This window comes from Symsagittifera roscoffensis, chromosome 7 (genome assembly GCF_963678635.1).
Source record: "Symsagittifera roscoffensis chromosome 7, txSymRosc1.1, whole genome shotgun sequence".
Taxonomy (NCBI): Eukaryota; Metazoa; Xenacoelomorpha; order Acoela; family Convolutidae; genus Symsagittifera; species Symsagittifera roscoffensis.
The window spans coordinates 55,045,810-55,066,231 of NC_087068.1; the positions used below are offsets into that span (position 1 = coordinate 55,045,810).

The following is a 20,422-nucleotide window of genomic DNA, read 5'->3' on the forward strand; positions in this document are numbered from 1 at the left end:
CCAAAGGCGCCTTTAGAAAAATTTTAGGGTCGGTCGGCCAAAAATGGATTTCTGAAAAAGTATCAAAGGGGGGACCCTTTGAGTCGGCAGGGGGTCGAATCCCTGAGGGGGGGGAGGGGCTCCGCCCCCACCTGCCCCTCCCCCCCTAAATCCGCCCCTGACCTGCACTATTGACGTCTTCTCAGTTGAACTGCTAGTTTGAGTTATTTGGTTGCTTTACAGTCGGAAATTTATAGCGGTTTAATCGAAGAACTGAAAATGGTATTTTCATTAAGTCAAGATCCATACTACTTTAAAACGACGCCATGCATGTCCATTCGGTGAGTTGATTGGAACAAAATAGTAAATGAATCTTTGTATTGAGATTTTAGAGAGGAAATTTAGAGAAATAGCAAAAAAAATTGAACTGCTTTATGCTTCAGAACTTGCTGCTAGCGAATTCAGACGGGCCAGAGTCAAATGAAGAAATGCGGATCAGAATGGCGACTGAGCTAGAAGTCATCTCCATCACTGCGAGGGGGGCGGGGAAGTTGATGCAGTTAATTGGTAAGACACCCACTTTCGACATCCATGATCTGCAGAAGAGGAGGGCGGGTCAGACTAGTATGGAGAGATGGGCTGATGAACAGATGAGGGTACGTTTAATTTCATTATACAAAGAAGTGCAGGTTTTTATTTTGTTATAAATTCAAGTTGTCAAGCCGAAAGCGACAACTATCAAAACCAGCAAAATATATTGGATCTACTTAACAATTGTCTCCCCCCCCCCCCCCCTTTCAAGAAAGGGAGCAATAGTTAACTAGATTAAGTTGGCGAATTTTTGGCCAATCAGATTGGAGCAAAACTCAAACTTTAAATACAACGCTCTGGTACTATTTCACTACTTTATTTATAGTACCAATTCTTTAGTACCAAGGAGAGGGCGATTATGGAGTAGATCCAAAACATTACTCCTCTAAATGTTTCGATCACCTAGAGATCCTTCTTTCTGGTATGCCCTCATGGTTTTACGGGGAGTGTGGAAGGCACACCATCTGACTAAAATGAAGGAGAGAGGGGATTTTAATTTTTAGATCAACCGTACAAACCCACATCCCCCAACCCCCCTCCCATTTAGAGAGGATAAAATACCGGGTTTTCACACATTGACCTCGAGGGTAAAAACAAATTGATCTAATTATAGTTAAAAAAGTCAATCGATAAGAAGTTATGATTAGAATTTTACGCAGATGGACAGCAGATATATTCAACGCGCTTTTTGAAAAACTTGCCCATTTGCCCCCTTACCCCTTACAAATTTGCCCATTTGCCCCCTTACAACGACCCCCCTTCTAGCGTCTGCCCCTTTGCCACATTTGGCGGGGTTGGTGGTTGAGGTGGTTTGCCACATTTGACGGGGTGTGGTGGGTAGGTTTTTTGGTTGGGGAGGGGTGGTGGGTGGTGGGGGTGGTTGAGGGAGGGCGGGGGTGTATGGGGTGGTGGTGTAGGTGGGGATGTCTCAGGTAGTCAGGTGGGGTGGATCAGGTGGGCAGGGGTGTCTCCGCTTGTCAATTGGCATGGGGGGAGTCAGTGTGGGGCATAAGGGCCAAACGTTGGGATTGGGGGTTGTAAGGGAGCAAAGGGGCAAACGTTAGGGGGGAGAGGTTAACGTAATCCTTTTATAATTTGATTTTTAGTTTAAGTTTAGGTTTAGAAATGGAGTAGGCCGTATACTCGCTCCACCAAGTTTCCGCATTACTCATTTGGTATATGCAGAAAATTTAGCAGTTTTGCACGACGCGAACCACAAATAAAGTGGTAAAACTTTTGCATTTTAATGTGATTTTCTATTTATTATATACTCCATTATCATTGATTTCAAATGAATTAGAACGCATTGTTTTTTGCGAGAAAAAATGGATTCAAATCCATTTTAGTCCATTTTTTTGTTTGAGCGTAACATGGGAGGGAATTGATTATTTTGATAATATTTTAGAACCCAAAATGCATTATATTCAATGTTTTCCTTTTTTTTTCAAACGCGAATAATTCACCGAAAGATTTAAGTCCGCCATTTGTGTTCACAGGTTCATTGTGATTGGCGAATCGTTTTGATATCAGTAGTAAACCTTCTACGAATATTAAGTGATTAGAGACGAAAAAGAAATAAAAGTTTGCATGGTGAATTAACTCATTATTGTGAACAAATTGTTCTTCAGCATATACCTCATAAATATTTAGCGTGAACAATTTTTTCTTCTAACTCACATTAAAACATAAGATTTCATAACATCGTATAATTTGTATTAGAAACAAAATAAAACAGAAACTAATTTTTTTAGGTGCATCAAAACTGTCCCATTGATTGAAATAAACGATTTGAAGAACAACACAGGTTCAAAACCAAAAAACATGCTCAAATGCCTCCCAATAAATTCTTCATAGCTTTTTTGTCCATCTATTATCCATTAAATGTCACTGTGTTTAATCAGATTAAACAAATAATTGATAATCCCTTAAGTGTTTTATAAAACTCAACTAAAAAGTCAAGAAATCAGTTTGTGCTCGAAAAAAAAAAGAAAACGGGTCTTCTTACTTATTAAGCCAAAATCTTTGGTGTTTCCTCTTATCAATAAAAAATTAGTTTTCACTACTGCAAACTGCTGAAGTTTTCTTTATGAAGGGAAAATTCAGCAGTATACATACCCTTGACAGCAAATTCTTTTTAAAATATGATTTCTACTCAAAAATGAGATTAACCAGTTGATAACTTCATAGAATAAAACTGTCCAAAAACTCATGATTGAAGATTTGTAATTGATATTCTGTCAGCTTCTTAATCTTAGTTACAGAATCTGGGTAGTTTTTTAGAACTAAGTTGAAAAGTTTTCTAATTCTAACTTTTACCGAAATTTTTTTATTTACCACTTAATTGCATAGGTATCTGCCTAGCTTAAACTCTCTTATTCAGAATTGTATTCAATTTGTTCTCAGTTACAGCTTCCTGGATAATGACCGATATGCACTTTTTTCTCAAAACCTTACATAGTAACTTTAATAATTCATAGATATGTAATTCCTTTATGAAGTGTAATTTTCGTTTTTGTCTTAGTTCTTCGATATTTTCATTTCTTTTCTTAAAACAAAAAAATTTCATAAGCCGTTTGATTTTAAGTTCAATTGTTTCCATTTTTGTTTTGTTTTTTGACGCATAAGCCAAAACCCCGTACTATAAAATGGGTGGTTTCACATAAGCGTTATGTGCTTTCAGTAGTTAATCTTTACCTAGAACTAATCTCAACCTGTACTACAATCCACAAAACCTCAACAAAATATTTTCAATTTTTGTAATATGATCAGTAAAGGAAAATTTAGAGTCCAATTGAACACCTAAGTATCGGAACGATTGTTTTTCTTCAATAATTTTTCCATTCATTTTTACATCTGATTTTCTGCTGCTCTTTTTAGATAGTATCCTTGTTTTTGTTTTTAATTCATCTACGGTCAGCTTGTTTTTTTAAGACTACTTGGTGTTTTGTCCAACGCTTCGTGGTGTTTACCGGTTAAGTCACTGTTTCTAGCTGACATAGTTGTTTTTGTGACAGTGTCGTCTGTATTTAAAATCAGATTACTTCCAGTATTATAATTTAAATTATTATAAAAATGATGAAAAGAAGCGGGCCTAGTATGGATCCCTGTGGTACTCCAAGATTCACTCTTTTATTTTGAGAGTGTTTAGTTTTTACTGGCAGCGTATTGTTTTTGGTTTCTTAAATGAGATTTCAAAAGATCCAAAACAGGTCCCCGAAAACCATATGCATCTCATTTCTCAATTAAAAGAATGTTGTCAACTGGATCAAAGGCTTTTTTAAGGTCAAGGAAGGTGCACTGTGTCTTCGTGGTATTAGAGTTCCAATCTTGACGGACTTCTTCTTTTGGGGTTATCAAAGCAACAATTGTACTCCTTTTTGATCTGAACCCAAACTGGCAATTTTGTAATAAATGATAGTTAGTGAGACATTGAATCATTCTGTTATAAACAACCCGCTCAAAATTTTTACTTAAAACTGGTAAAAGAGAAATTGGCGTGTAATTTGATGGGTCTAGATCAAGGCCTTCTTTGAAGATGGTTTTAGCTTTGGCAATTTTGAATTTGTGTGGAAAATTTTGTCTATTCAAACCTTTTTTTGTAAAAGTTTTGTCAAGACTGGGAGCAAAACTGGACAAACTTTCTTCAAATACTAGTGATTAAATCCATACGTATCCAAACTAAACTTGTCTTTTAGCGATTTGATTATAACTGAAACTTCACTTTGCCTTGTGCCTGCTGAAAACATTGAGTTAATTTGCTTTCTGACCGTTACTACTTTTTAATTTTTAAAATTCCTTGCCAATTTTTCTTCAACATTTGCAAAAAAGTTGTTAAATTCATCAACATTTAGGTTCTTTTCTTCCTGGTCGTTGTTTTTGATAGCACATGTTAAGTCATTATGCTGACGGAAAAATTCCCTGCCGTTGTTGTTGGATTCCGATCGTGATTTGTTTGAACTAATTTGCTTTGAGAATCAAAATGACTTCTGACTTCTGTGGTTCCAGACTGTTTAAAAATTTTCCTATACCGATGTTTTTTTTTGATGCTGCTTTTTTGAATGTTTAGTGCTGCGATGTTTAGTGCTGCGATGTTTAGTGCTGCGAAATTTTTCTAATTGATGTTTATTCTGGTAAAAATGATGATTGAACGTTATTTCTGAGCTCTTTGTTCAATGATAAAAAAGTTCATAGCAATTAATTTGGTTAAACTTTGTTTCAATATCAAATAAGTTTTCATTGAGAGACTCATTTAGTTCTCTCAGAAATAGTTCCGATTCAAGTTTGTACCACGGTCTCATTTTTGTGATAAAAGGTTCATTTTGGCACCTTTGTGATGTTGCGTTTAAAATTACTCCATAAAAATCAGTTAACGACGTTTTGAAGATGGTTACTGATTTTTTTTACATTGGAAAAAAAACAAATCTTTACACGTCTTACTGGTCTTAGTTTCTCTGGTTGCTGTTTTCCATTTTGTAGGAAAAAGTCGTTTCAATTTAATATGCTTATCAGTTCAGAGAAATGTTTACTTTTTCTGAAAATATTTATGTTAAAGTAACCACAAAGTAAAGGATGCGCAGATGGTGCTACGAAAATATCATCCCAAAATTTTTTGAAGTATAAAGAGTGTCTCAGGTTTTACCGCGATGAGAGGAATATGAACACGCATAAAATTAGTATTTCTTAGTTTTTCATTTGTAATTTTGACGCTGAATAATTGAATGTTGTTCAAACTTGTTTTTTTATTAATTCATAATTTATTCCAATTTGTATATATAAGCAGACGCCTTCTAACCTACGCTTAGAGAACTTTCAATGAGAGGTTGATACACTTTTGTTTTAAAAAATTTTGATTTTCTCGTTTAATGAAAGCAAGGTTTTGGTGCAACATATAACGCTAGGCAAATAATTTGGTTGCGTTAGGCCAACTTGAAAATCGTTTATGTTTTTTGGTAACGATCTAACACTTTGCAAAAGAACCTGCTCAGTGGTATTCATGAGACACTGCTATTTGTGTCTTTGTTGATCTGAGATAGGAAAAAAAACAAAAAATGGTCAAAAAATCATGCACTCCCTCAGTTGCCTTGAGAACTTTCCCCTTCTGCGTCCCTATGTTTCATACGCTGTTCTTGTAGGTTAATGATAGAATCAATTTTGCTGATTCATTTGGTTCCAGTTTTTTTGAGATCATCCAAGCTATTGACTTTTATATACATTTTCGATCCATTTTCACAGGTATTTGAAACTGATACAATGCACTTGTTGGTCACAGTCTCCAACCCCAAAGAAACAGCTGCTTTGTTCTCCGCGTCAGCTTTTGGCAATGCTTCTTTTGAAACAATAAACTTTCGGTTTATCGGGTTGACCTTTTTTCTAAGAGCCCTTCTATTTTTCCAGACTTGCGTTTTGTCCTCGAAGTAAAAGAATTTGCAAATTACGCTGAGAAGGAAAACACCTGTATCACAAGGCAGGACATGGCAAGTTTTCACACCTTCATACTTAATTGTTATACCCAAAAAACTCTTGAAAAACTTTAGGGTTGCCATTGTTACGTCTCCCACATTGCGCGAATCGTAAGGAGGATTCAAAATTATAATACTATTTTTTCTTGAAGTTGTTTCCTGAGCACGCAGTCGTTCCTGCATGTCCCGTTGACTTTTTCCAACTCTTGAATACGCCATTGTTGAGCACCCGAAATCAATTTAAGCTCATCAATTTCTTGTTGTAAATCGCCAACCTCAGTGTCACTTGTTTTAATCACGGAACCTCGAGCAGGAGTGGAGCTGACTGACGTTTCCACCAAAACATCTTGTTGATCCTCCAGATCCATGACAAATAGTCCGTCGAATAAGTATTTTAAAAAAATCATAATAATATTAAAAATTGGCAGAATTATTGATTGAACACAGAAGAAACTTTGAAAGATTTAAGCTCAATTGTTTTTGATCACATCGATCTCAGCGCTCAATATAATTAATTAATTTTTTCAATGACAAGTTTTGGGATTGTTTTTAAACGAAAGTTTTGGCCCGAAAAAGAATTCGCAAGCAATTTTTTTTTCATTTCAAGTTTCGTGTCAAATTTCAAATCAAATTTGTGACTTTTTTTCTCGTTGTGACTTTTTTTCTCGAGGTCAATAGTCTGTTTGCGTGTTTCGCTCAGTTTCCGTGATAAATTTATATCTGCTTAAAAAATTGAATGATCCTTTTTGGTACAGGCTACGGAGTGTCTAATTTCATCCAATCGGTCTGCTGATCAGTTTTTTGTTTAGGCTGTAGCTTGTTGGCAGAATAAGGTGCCCTTTTACAAAAAACATGCCTGTTAATTCTAAAAACATGACCTTTTTGCAATGTCTGCAGTTTTCCAATTAGTTACTTAGATCCAGTGCAAAAAGTAACAGAGAAAAAAATCTCCGATATAAACAAATAAAAAAACATATCTCAAAGTTGTTCACATTTTCGACAACAATTATTCTCTCCTCTGATAAAATTTGTAAAACGGAATTTAGTCTGACCCCTCAAAGGAAACTAAGGAAGGTTAGTTTATGAAACTCATAGGACGGTTCCTAGAGATAATTAAACTCGAGCATGCAAAAACCCGGACCCATCGGACCTCCTGGGGCAAAGGATATTGGGTTCGGAAGTCAGTATCAAACGTTTGGAACGGGACTAAAATTAAGTATGTTACCGGAAGTTTTTGGCAGTCAGAAAAATCACCTCTTTTCCGAAAAAAAGGCAATTTACGCAAAGTAATGAGCAAGGGTTATCAGATTTTACGATGACAATGAACACTAGATACAACCTCCGAAAAAAAACTGATTATTAACTGATTCCTTTGAGAAAATCTAATGGAGCATTGACCCGGCGTGACCCCGGAAGGACCTTTGAATAACGTATGAGCGTTTAGGGCCAAAATTGCATAAAAAACACCAGTAGTAACACCGGAAAGTGGCGTATTCCGAAACCGCAACCTTTATAAATTAGAATTTATCACCGAATTATATTTGGGGTAGCATTGTAACGTTGGAGTAGTGGATTGAGTAAGTATTGGATTTGGCAAGCAGCTAGGCGATTGAAGCTAACAATAGTAATTCCACTAGACTAAAGAAAAAAGTCCCGGAAGAAAATAAACGTAATAGAAGCGTGGCATTGGATATAGGTCTCCTAAATCACATGATTGGACGCGATGTCTAATTAGATTCTCAAAGGTGAGTTTTTGGCTTGAATTTGATTCTGCATTATAATTACATTTATTTCGAATTCTAGATGCGTTCTGATAGCAAACTTGCCTTGTTGGAGGCAACGAGTAATTTCCCATAGAACCTGGTGTTTTCTATACTGCAAATTTATTAACTTTCTCCCATTTTTTTTGTGACGCTTCGAAAGTCAAAAACTGCCTTTATAAAGGTTTCTCTTGATTTTCGTGGTATATTTTCACTATTAAAAACTTATAATTTAAAAAAATTTTGGGTCGAATGGTTTGCTATTTCAGTAAAAACTATTCCTGTTTTTGCCACTTGCCAGTTTTATTTCACTGAGGAAAGCTGATTTTTTGTTGAAAAACATAATTATTTTTCACTGTTCGAAACTGATAAAAGACTTAGTTTAATTTTTTTTGGGATTGTGGATTAAACTGAATCTCGGTCGCCCCAATATCCAAGGGACCTGTTAGCGGTGCCGCTAAGTAAGAAAGAGAACGGAACTAGAGAAGCAATCCCCTAAATCTACATTGCTATTAAACGTTTCACAATCGAAACTGTCAGAAACAGAATGTGCTGTTTTTGAAAAGTTTCTGTAGTCTGAGCGAGAACCTCTGATACTTTTTTCGACTAAAATTAAAAATTTTTATTTCTTTTTTTTTTGCTGCAATTCATTTGCGGAGATAAATTTATAATTGTTTGATATAAAAAAAATATTTATTGAAATTTAAAAAGTCTCCATGCAAAACATCAGTCTCACTTGTAAAGAAAATCTTCTATTTTCAAAAAATGTAGTTAGCGTAATATTTGATGCTACTAGTCCCGCAGTTTTTGCTGACAGTTCAATATCCCATTAATTACGAAGAAACAAACGCTAATTAAGTTGAGGTCTTTTTTTCTAAATTCGAATTTAATTTTTCTTTCCAATTGCCCTTTTGTCTTTGAAAAACAAAATTTCAAAGACAGTTTCAATACATTTCAAGTTTTTTGAGGTTTGCTTTGGTTATTTGTTTGTGAAAACAAAAATCATTAATCAGTCACAGTTTTTATAATTTTTTGGTAAGGGAAAATCATATATCCTGACGCTCTCCTTAAGAGGACAAACTGTGTACTGGATAGGCCCGCAATTTGGTGTTTGCAGGTTTCTGGAATCCAGAGACAAGTCTTTTGATTTCTTGATATTTTGTTGGAACACTCAAAGAAAACGAAAGAAGAAGAAGAACAAAGAGAGCATCCTTGTTTACACTTTACAAAATACAAATATTTGGCCTCAGAAGGTATTTTGGAAGAAAAGAAATTAAAAAAGCAGCTTTACTCTAAATGGAAACGTTTTCACTGCTGCAGATCAGGGGGTTCTGTATCAAAAAAATGAACACTTATGGTTCATCAAGTTAACAAAGGGAAAGAAGCGCAATTGTTTTTAATCTGTCATGATAACAAAATTGCTCTCTCTTAATCAAAACTGCAACCAATTTGTTTCGTTTGATTTCAAATAACTAAGATAGTTTTTGAAAAAAGTCGATTGAAAAATGCTTATCATACATTTTTTTTCATGAAAAAAGTTTGATTCGGTTTTTATCCCCAGAATGATAGAATTATTTGAAAATGACTGATAGTTAAGCAGGATTTAGTTAAGCAGGAACCCGGGTAGTAAGCAGGATTGAGCGAATTTTCCAAGACCTACTTTTCAGACGGCCTGTCTTGGAAAAAGAACCACACTTCGGCTGATAGAACAATTTAAGGAATCAGGAAGCAGGGCCGATATCACCCATAATAACCTGCTTTTTTGGATTTGAAGTTAGGCCCATAACAATTTTTGTGTGGCCTTTAAACCTCAATCGTTTTTCTATTTCTTGCTATGGGCACTTAAATAACAAAAAAAACACTGCGCAGTAGCACAATCGACGCTCTTGCAGAATGCACTAAAACCATCTGTTGATGAGCAGCTGTGCAAAAGGCACGGCAATTTCGAACCTCTTAAATAAGTGTTCTCGTTTGGTTGATTGAACCAATTAGTCTTAGGTTAATATTCACTCGCTCGCATTATCGAGCGAGTTGCATTGAAAAAACTGACTCTTTGATTTGTATTTTTTGGTTGCAGTTTGGAGGTGAGAAATGCACGACAAACAAACATTGACTTGCTTCTAGAGAAATGTCGGATTTGTGTCCCTATAACGCAAACTTTAAAGATGAAATTTAAAAAATTTCCACCCCAGCTCCGCTAATTTACATGGTTTTCATGAAATTGATTATATTCGTCAAACTTTTTTTTCTGCTCTAAAAATAGTCTCCTCTTCGAAAACAAAAGGTTCTGTTTCATCAACTTGAAAACAAGTTAGTTTTTATTTAAATATCCTTAAACTTTTCTAGTGTTTCCAGCATTGATGTTTTTAGGTCTGTTAATGAGTTGCCGGCACATAAGTTAATCGTATGAGCAGCAAATTGCAATAGATTCAAGTTTCTGTTAATTCAATAAATAAAATCTCTGACATGAAAATGAAAAACTCGAGGTACGCTATGATTATGTGTTTTCCAAAAAAACTAATAATTTTGATTTTTCATAAATTGCTGAATGTATCCTTGAAAATCCTTCAGTTGATTTGATGCGTTTTTCGGATTGTATGTTGAGAAATGCAATTGAAAGCTTTAGAAAGCTCTAAAAATGTGCAATGTGTATTTCTTGATTGATGGGTCCTTCCAAAAAAAATTTCGGTAAAAATGATATTTGCAACAGTCGCAGACATGTTTTCCGAAAATGTTACTTGTTAGAATTGTATCGACAAAACTTGTTTGAGATGTCCTATAATGTGTTTCAAAAGAAAATGTTCGGAGACTTTTTATTGGGTTTTGACACGATTATAACTATAAAGTTTATTTTATGTACGGTTTTATAAATTGATGCAACCTGTGTTCTGCTTCTGAGTACGGTTATTTGTGAAGTATTTTTTAAATAAGAGGTGCTTGATTTCCTACTTTAGGAAACGATTGAATATGCTTCTGCCTTATAATTTCAATTAATCGAACTGCAGATGCGTTCGGAGAGCAAGTTTGGCTTGTTGGAGGCAAAAAGAGTTTCCCATAGAACCTCGAGATTTATATACTGAAAATTTGCCAGCTTTTCCCCAAATTTCTTTTTTTGTGACGCAACGAAAGTCGAACACTGCCTCCCTTCTAAAGATTTCTCTTGTTTTTTGTGGTTTTTTTTCACCCTGAACAAGTTATTATTTGAAAAACTTGAGTCAAATATTTTTTTGCTATTTCAATAAGAATCGTTTGTATTTTTGCCACCTGCCAATTTTATTCAGTGATAAACACTGATATATGATAGTTTTTCCCTAGTTCTTTGTTTAAAAATTGCATTATTTTGTGCTGTTTAAAAGCTGGCATAAGAAATCGTTGCGAAATTTATCAGCTTTTTTGTGTTTCCATATATTAATTAACCTGTGTTTTGTGTTTGTAAAAATCACCAACGCTTCATTGACACCTGGTTTCTTCTTTTCGTCTGGCTTACAGTTTTCTGATTTGGGATTCTTACGTCATTTACGCAACTATGATCTTTTCAATAAAATGTTTTTGATGCAGAGGACTTTTCATACCTTTTCTGATTGAGTTGATGGAAAGTTCTTTGTCTGATCTTAAAGGATGTAATTTTTTGGATGCAACAAACATATATTTCTTTAAAAAGCATAAGTGCTCTGCAAAATAATTTGTTCTGAAAGTTAATTCGTGCAATCTAACATACTTTATTTGGTTGTTTGAAACTAATCAATGGTCAATAAATGAAATGCGAAGGTTTTTGAGACATTGGTATAATTCAACATGAACTTGAAGCAAAGTCGTAAAATTCTGATGACTCCTCATATTTCAAAAGATCTGTATTTTAGTCCCAAATCATGAAAAAATCAATTTTCGAAGCAAATGCTAATTCATCAATCCGAAAAGTTACTGAGCGATGTTTTTTTTTGAGCAGCATGAATGAATTTCAACCCACAATGAGTCAGAAACTTTCTGTCAGCTCTCATGAAATCTTTACGAACCTTTATTTTGAACAAAAAAGAAGTCCAAATTCCAGCACTCCTCCTTTTAACACCTGTCTATTCTGAGTGTGGAAAATACTAAAAGTTTTGTTTCTAGCTAAAACTAAAGGATTCATTGAAGTTTCACCTAAAAATTAAAATTTTCATGATATTTACTTAGCACTTGTCTGAAAAATATTCACCATTGTTTCACTGTGTTACTTAAGCAAAATATTTAAGTTTATATCAAACAAAAGTACATAAAATTATAAATAAACCTGGTATCTCATTATGTGAGTTCCATTCAGTGGAAAAATATTTGAGTACCCTGCGTTTCGCAAAAAGGAAGGTTTTTTTTTCAGTTCTCGAATTAAAAACTGACAGTTAAAAGTGTAACTCAAACGTTCTTTGGTTTGCGAAATGTTTTGCTGTTTAAAATCAGCATTGGAAAATATTGGACCGTTGTTCAATAAGTAGCCCATGAGAGTTTCCATTAGTAATTTTGCACTAAGGCTGAAAAAAGCCGGCTTTCTAGGTTATTCCTTTGATCTTCATAACTTTTAACTCTGCAATGAGTTTCTGACTTTTGATAATGTGAACATTTGTTTTTCGTTGGCATTTGTTATTGACCCGGGTTGACCAAAATGCTTATCATACAATTCTCATAAATGGGAAATTTCTTTTCATACAATTTCATACAATTCCATACGTACAGAGAATTATATGAAAATTCTATAATAAACAATTTCCCATAAATGTAAATTTATGATATGTATTTTCTCCATAAACCAAAACGTTGGTTTTTGTTTCTAAATTTTTTTCTGAAAACATTTGGATTGTGCTTGCAACTAAAAACAAGTGACAAAGACCTTGGTTACTTAAAGCACCAAAGGTTGGATGGTCTGACATTTACAATGCATGAAAAACGACGTGAATTGTCTTCCAGATGTCTTTCACAAATGATATAACAAAAGTAACAAACTTTTAATTTTTAGCAAAAACTTTCAGTGATGATTATTTTAAATTTTTGAATTTTAAATTATCAGACATTGATCAAGGCATACATAAACACGCCAACAAAAGAAATAGGAATTTTCAGTGTTTTGAATAAAATAATTCAAGTGAAAAGAAAAAAAAAGCCAAAATTATTGTATCCAGGACTAGGTTATGCACACAGAAATATAAATTTTGCATGCAAAAAAAAATTCAGAAAATGTTTGTTTGCGTACAAAATTCGATTTGTGGTTAAAAAAAAGTTTGGGGGCAAATTTTCAAAATTACTTAAGAAATTTTTTGTGTCGCCATCAAAAAATGCCAATCATACAATTTCCATATATGGAAATTGTATGGAAAGCATTTTTTTCAAAAAAAATTTTAAATCAGTTTTTTTTTGTCACCAGTCTGTCTGTTCAACTGTTCTCAAAAAGCCGCAGAAATGGTTTATTTTTTTCTATTGTTTTTCGAAAATGTATGAAAATTGTATGACAAGCATTTTCTCCATATACTTGATGTATGGGTTTGTATGATAATGATTTTTGTTGTATGGAATTGTATGATAAGCATTTTCGGTCAACCCGGAGAATCTGATGCATGCTTTTTTGCAGTTTAAAAGAAATGATTTCAAAAAGTGTGATTATAATGTACCTATTGAGCTATTTCCGTCCCCTTCCCCGTTCTTTGTACCTCTTGGGGGGGGGAGAAGAAGGTGGTTTCGCTTGCTTGATCTAACACACCAGAAACCCATCAAATGTGAAATTGTAGTGTATTTTTTTTGCAGCAAGAAGCATGCGCTTTGAAATACGTGCTAACAAACGTTTCCGTTTCAGCAGAAAATACCATCTATTTTCACTCACCCATTTCAGACCGCAATATTAGCATTTCACATTAGTTTTCAGCATTTTTGACAATTGTTCTTCTTACAATTCTTTCATGTTTTTTTTTATCTAAGAGAGTAACTGACTCAGTTTTGGTCCAGTTTTAATCATCTGGTCATTTTATCAAAATAACTTCATCTATTCATTTTCAGACACAGTTTATTCAACAAGATAGTTGAGTTTGTGTGATCAACTTACTTGAAAAAAAAACATCAAAGTAACTTAAGTGAGTCATGTTTTTGAGCGCGCTGAAAAATGCAAAAAATTGGCGCCTTTAGTAACTTTTCATAAATTTATTGTACCGTAGTAGTATCATTAGCTGTATTTTTTGCTCATTCATAAACTGCGTATAGTTTATGAAAGTTCATAGGTGTTTTATTTTTTTTTCTATTTTATCTTGCTTTAATTTTATCTGAAGTGCCGCAGTTGTATTAGCTGATTTGGCTGCTTTTTTGCTCATTTACAAACTACATACATTTTACGTAACTTAAAAGTTAAATGTTATAATTGGTATTAGTTTATTTGTTATCTTACTGTATATTTATTTTTACCTGAAGTTATTTTATCTGTTTATCTTGTTTATTTCAGTTATGGGGGTTAATCAATGAGCTTTACATGGAAAAGATGGATCTCCACGAGGATATTGTTCTGAAGGATCGAGAAATTGACAATCTGAAAAATCAGCTGAAGGATCTCGAGGTTAAGTAATAATAAGAAAAGAAAATTACAAAAATGCAAAAAAAATGATTTTCATGGTCTAAGATTGATTTAAAAAGTTGAACCAGGGAAAAAAAGTGTAGTTCAAAAATTTTTTCTGTTCACGTTTGCTCGAATGAAATGATTATTAATAGGAATCCAGCGAGAAAAACGAGCAAACGCTGAAAAAGTCGCTCGAGTACAAAATCGCACATTTGGAAGATGAACTTAATAACGCCGAGGACGAAAACGAAGAGCTGAAGGAAGAAGTAAATTCGCTGCAAAGCAAGCAAACCGAACAAACGCGACAGCTGCAGCACGAGTTAGACGAGCTGAAAGCCGAAAACGCACGACTGACAAAAGAATTAGAACAAAAAGTTGATTTTTTTTTCATATAATTTTTTTCCAAATTAAATTCACAAAATGAAGCATATTTTTGTTTATTTTCCTTTTTTTCTAATTTTTAAGGTTGATAAAGACGATGATTTAAAGTTGAAGAGTGCTAAAGATACTCATGAGTTGGAAGAAAAAATCGAAACTCTAACCAGTGACCTCGAAAAAGCTGACAAGGAAAACAAACTTCTCGAAAAAGAGGTGAATATTTTTTTCTAAAAAATAAAGTCATTCCACTTTGACAATATGAACTATCTGAAACGTGATTGGTTCGTTAGATTAACGATCTAAAGACCTCATTGGAGGAGGCGGACAAAGAATTCGACCAATCAGAAGCCAAGTTTCTGCAAGACATTGCCAAACTGAAAACAGATCTAGATCTGAAAGACAAAGAGGTCAAAGAAGCGAACAAGCAGATTTTGGGACTGAAGAAAGAAGTAAGCGAAGCGGACAAAGATATCGACGAGTTGGAACAGGAAATAAAGAAGTTGAAAAAGAGGAAAAAAAGTGAAGAACAGGTGAAAAAATAAGGGGTCAAGTTAATTTTTTTCGTTTTTTTTTTCTTTTTTTTGTTTTTTAAAAATTATTTTTGATTAATTCAATTAAAACCATAATCACATAATGGTACAAAAGAAACACCAATTATCCCTGTTTGCTGGCCTTCAAAAGTTGGATCGTTTCTGTTACCTTAATTGGCTGTGACTACTTAGACCTTGACGTTGACCTTTGCTTTCTCTGGCTTTGGTCTTTCTTTATTGTGACCTTGACCTTTGTTTACAGACCTCAGACCTTGTTTTGCAGACAATATCGGAAAGTGAAGAATTCCTTTCCACTATTACCAATAAAACTTTGATTAATTCATCTTCTGATTCTGCTAATTCAATCCTTCCCGCCTCGAATTCTGGCGCTAATTTCCTTTTGGACGGTGTAAGTATACTTAGTTATTATTATCGTCCATCCAGACTTTCGACTGCTTAGTTGTTTTTTTCTTCATACCATTTTCGAAAAAAAAATTATCTTTAAGTTAACAAGAATAAATTTTTTGACGTTTTCTTAAAGATATCATTGCCCTTGAGCGATAGCGGATATAGATTTTTTGCAGAGGGAAGCGTATTTGGAAAAAAAAATAAAAAGTTTGTTAACAGTTTTCCCCGAGAATTCTCCAAATACTGAAGGGGCCCTTTTTGCCAAAATTTTTGGCTATTCTTCTCAAATAACAGGGCAAAAACGCTGTTTTTGGCAGTTTTCCGTGGATTTTGACTATTCAAGCATTCGCTCTCCTTCAAAATTAGTGCCATGGAAAAATGTTAGGGTCAATCGACCAACAATAGATGTCGTAAAAGGCTTCTAGGGGGGGGGGGGGGGGGGCGTTAGACAGTGCCGAAGTTAGAGAGTGCCGAAAAAGGCGGGAAATATTGGAACGCAATTTAAGAGGCTAGCTTTTGGCGGGAAAATTAATAATGACACTTGAAACTTGTTCAGACTCAATTTTGGCGCCAAAATCGATGAGCAAACAAAACTTTCTTTTCTTTTCTCAATTAGTTCACGACAAATAAAATTGTTCAGACTCAATTTTGGCGCCAAAATCGATGAGCAAACAAAACTTTCTTTTCTTTTCTCAATTAGTTCACGACAAATAAGTCAGTTTCTGCACTCTTTAACAAATTTTCGGCACTCTTTAACAAATTTTTGTTTTCGGCACTCTCTTACTTCGGCACTGTCTTACCCAACCTTCTAGGGGGCCTTTGGTTGGTCAGGGGGTCTTTTTAATCTAAATCCGTAACTGACTCAAGTTCAAAACTAATTTTTTTTTCGTTTAGAATCGCATCAAACTAATTTTAAATTTGACTGTTAACATGTTTTCAGCTGGCAGACCCAATGTATGGTCTCGCTTAGAGGTCTCAGACAAAAAATGATCTATTTTCCCTAAAAAACTTGATCTAAATTGATCTAAGATCGAAAAAAATATGGATTCGGTCAAGCATAAAAAATGCAATCAGATTCGTTGCATGTAGAAATTATACAAAATTATAAACGAAAACTTTTATCAAAAACACAGCAAAAAAATTAGTTCTGACTGAAAAGCCTGTAAAAAAAAAACGTTCATATATATTTTTTCTGACTAGTATTTTTTCTTTTTTCAACTTTTTGTTTTTCATGTTTACCAGGGTTTTTCTACCACCTTTTATGTTCAGAAGGAATATCTGACCACAAACTGTGTTTCAGAGCGAAATAACAAAACTAGAAGAGCAGAAGTCGCAGCTTCAGACAGATTTCAACGCCCTTCAAGACGACATCCTCAAAATCAACTCGTACAAGTCACAGATGAAAGAAGAACGCGACAGACTGAGAATTGAAACCCAACGACTCAAAGACGAGTTAGCCGAGGCGAGAGACGAGATCGAACGACTTAAATCACTCCAAAAACAACAGTCAAGCGAGAATCAAAAAGTTGTTGCTGAAAAACTAGCAGGGTTTTCAAAAATAACGGCTGAAAATGAGCAACTTAAAGAGCAAATTGAGGAGTTAGAAAAAGAACTTAAAAATAACAGAAGTTCTCGCAGACAGCAGTTAGAAGAACAGAAGAAATTGCTGGAACAAAAATCGAAAGAGCTGGACAAGTCTAAAGGTCTGGTTGATCAACTAAATCATCAATTGGAAATCTTGGAAAAAGAAGTGAGAAATAACGAACGACTGGCCGAAGAAATAGACGAAAAACAGCGGACTGTACTTGACCTTGAAAGGAAATTAAGGTAATTTTATTACAATTTGAGCTGATTACTTGCCTGTTGATGTTTTTTTTGCTTCCTTTTTCAGAACCTTGACTATTTTTGAGGTAGATCAACTTGTTTTTTGAGCCTTGTTAAACCTTAAAACGTCAATCATTGGCCTTTTATATTTTTGAGCTACTGGCGATCTTCAATTGAAAATGAAATCGTCCGAAGAATGATGTTTGAATAATTTTGAAAGACTCGCGAGAAAAGTAGTATGGCGCGTGCTTCAGTTCAAACAAAACAAAACTGCTCGTATCAGGGGGAGGCCCTGAATATTCCGACTGCCTTTTAAGGTTTATGGAGCAGTAGAAACAAAAAAAAATAAGTGTAATAAAACAAAATGAAAAAAAAAATTCTAAAATTTGAAATTTTTAAATGAAAATCATCACCCCACACGCCATATCAAGTACAAAAGAATAGATTTTGCTCCTTGCAATCAATATGGCAACTAAGCTTCTTTCAACCAATTTGGAACGATTTCTAAGACGGGTTAACTATCTGCTTACGCGTTAATAGCGCAAAATATATCACGCGTTGATTGTCCCAAACTGGCCATAATGGCAATCTTTAAACCCGCATAACTTTACAAAAAATGACCACAGGTGAAATATCTTTTCAAATTTGAGCTCAAGACAACGATACCTTTCGAATGATAAAAATTCCGTCAAAGTTGGCTAGTTAAATCGAAATTTGTCTGAAGAAAAAAACCATCCCGAGCACAAATATTCCGTTACTTTTGTATCGAAGTCGGAACAATTATACTACATTCTTACTATTTTAGTATATAGCTCTTTCTGCTTGAAAATGATTATCTCAAAAGTTGATGGATCCTTTTTGGAACTTTACTTGGTTGCGTTTGATAAAAAGGCAGTTTGGCGCATTCAAGAAAAATGAAATCAAATTGATTATAATGGATTTTCGTGGTCTAAAATGTTGTAAATATAATTGTTTCCTTGTTACGTTCAGAAAACAAAATTGGACTGAAAATGCAATTAAATCCATTATAGTGGATGTTATAATAAGTAGGAAATCACATTAAAATGGATTTTTTCCACTTGATTTTCTGCATTTATAAAGTGAGTTATGCGGAAACTTTGCAAAGCGAGTGTACGGCCTTACATATTTCTATACCTAAACTCAAGTTGCAAAAAGATTCCGTTAAGCTCCCACCCCCTAACGTTTGTCCTTTGCTCCTCTTAAATCCCCCTAAGGTTTGCCCCTTTGGTCCCCTCCCCCACTGAAACCTCTCCCCCACCTGAACACCCCCCTCCTGAACAAACCCCCCACCTGAAAAACCCCCATCACCTGAACGCACCCCTTCATTGTCATTGTCCACGAAAAAAATCAATTATAATGGATGAAAAAAAGTTTTTGTTGCCTCAAAAAATAGTAATTTTATAATCCATTTTTAATTGATTATAATTAACTTGTTTTCACTTTTGTGGACACTGACGAATAAACTCAATTATAATCGATTTTTATTCATGGAACTCCAATGCGGGTAGTTTTTTTGTGTTCCAAATAGCCACAATAATGTGTAACAACTTGCCATCAAGTAAACACAAGCATACAAGCATACTACAGTTCGTCTACTTTCTCGGTCGATAGTTGTGATCGATAATTTCCGCTGAATGCGCGAAGAAAATAAAAACTGTCAAGTTAAGTCTTCAAAGAATTATTGAGTATGAAGAAAAAAATGTACACGGCTCTGAAAGTTTTACAACGGTTCTGAATGTAGACCAATTTGAAGCTCATATTCAAAATGATAATACTAACGTATAACATGTAAAACTTAATTAGAGAGATTTAAATAATGAAGAGACTTTTTTCGATTGAAGTGTCGCCGATTCATCATCAAATGCTTTGTTGCGCCATATAAAAAAGAGAAGCTAGCCTTATCTTCTTTCCTTATAATGACCATCTGAGCATCTGTAAGCTTCTTGGAATGTGATTCAGTTTCGCTCTATTGAAAAATTGCTTGGTTCAATATTTGCTTTAAACAGGTGGTTGAAACTAACTCGTATGTATTTTTTTTCTGAATGATCACATATTGATATGTACGATATCCAATGAGGAAATGAACAAAGTCACCTAAACCGTAATGGTAAAACTGGAAGGGCGTTTTGTGAAAAAAGTTGTTTCAGATTTCACAACCTAGAAAAAGAAGAAAACAAAGCCCTAGCCCAAGAAATTGCGGTGTTGAAAAAGGAAAACGAAAATCTAATCAGCAAGACGCTCAGCATGACCTTCGAAGTTGCCAATGACAAGATGAAAACATTAGTTTTTCACGGAAAAGAGCAGACGAATGAACTCATTCTGAAACTGTACTATGTTTTCAAGGAACAACTCGACAAAATAAGGCAGACAAGACCAGATACTATTAATTTGAAGTCAGAAATTTGGCTCGATATGAATCTGAAAGATCACGGTAGACTATTTTACTTATTTAGATACAATCGATAGACTGAATATAGTTTTTTATTTCAGATACACTAGTAAAAAGTTTTGTACCCTTTTTTGATTTCAGTTGCGTGCCGAGAGCCGAGGAGGACGGAAATGAGATGGGGAGGGGGGGGGGGGGGGTGGTATTGGGGTGGATGTAGTTTTAAAAAATTTGCTCAGTGATTTTTGACGCACAAACTTTTTTGTCTCATCGAAGCTTTAGCACTAAAACAATAAAACCAAATTGAAATCAAGTCGCGCAACATCTTTGCAAACAGTTTGAGCAAGAAAAAGTCACTTATTGTTCAGAAGTGTTTTTCAACAATATATTAGAGCCTTTAAAACTAAACAAACCGTTTCAAAAAAAATTGACCACTTTCGATTGCAGTCAGTTTAACAGTTATTAGGTTACTCGAAGACTGCATTCACAAAAAGATTGTTATGAAGAGAAAACTTGACTGG

General features: G+C 34.4%; 1 protein-coding gene across 2 annotated transcripts in view; it reads left to right on the forward strand.

The window, feature by feature from the left end:
* Nucleotides 1-20,015, forward strand: part of LOC134851473 (myosin heavy chain, striated muscle-like) — a 29,435-nt gene extending 9,420 nt beyond the window's left edge. The window contains exons 7-14 of one of the 2 annotated variants that reach the window (XM_063867578.1): nucleotides 423-635; nucleotides 14,244-14,354; nucleotides 14,507-14,728; nucleotides 14,820-14,945; nucleotides 15,023-15,262; nucleotides 15,525-15,671; nucleotides 16,971-17,497; nucleotides 19,663-20,015. In XM_063867578.1, coding sequence (XP_063723648.1) covers nucleotides 423-635; nucleotides 14,244-14,354; nucleotides 14,507-14,728; nucleotides 14,820-14,945; nucleotides 15,023-15,262; nucleotides 15,525-15,671; nucleotides 16,971-17,497; nucleotides 19,663-19,981 — 1,905 coding nt within the window. In that variant the 3' untranslated portion in view covers nucleotides 19,982-20,015. The remainder of the gene's footprint in view (nucleotides 1-422; nucleotides 636-14,243; nucleotides 14,355-14,506; nucleotides 14,729-14,819; nucleotides 14,946-15,022; nucleotides 15,263-15,524; nucleotides 15,672-16,970; nucleotides 17,498-19,662) is intronic. The other variant, XM_063867579.1, reaches the window with a different exon arrangement.
* The last annotated feature ends 407 nt before the right edge of the window (nucleotides 20,016-20,422 follow it).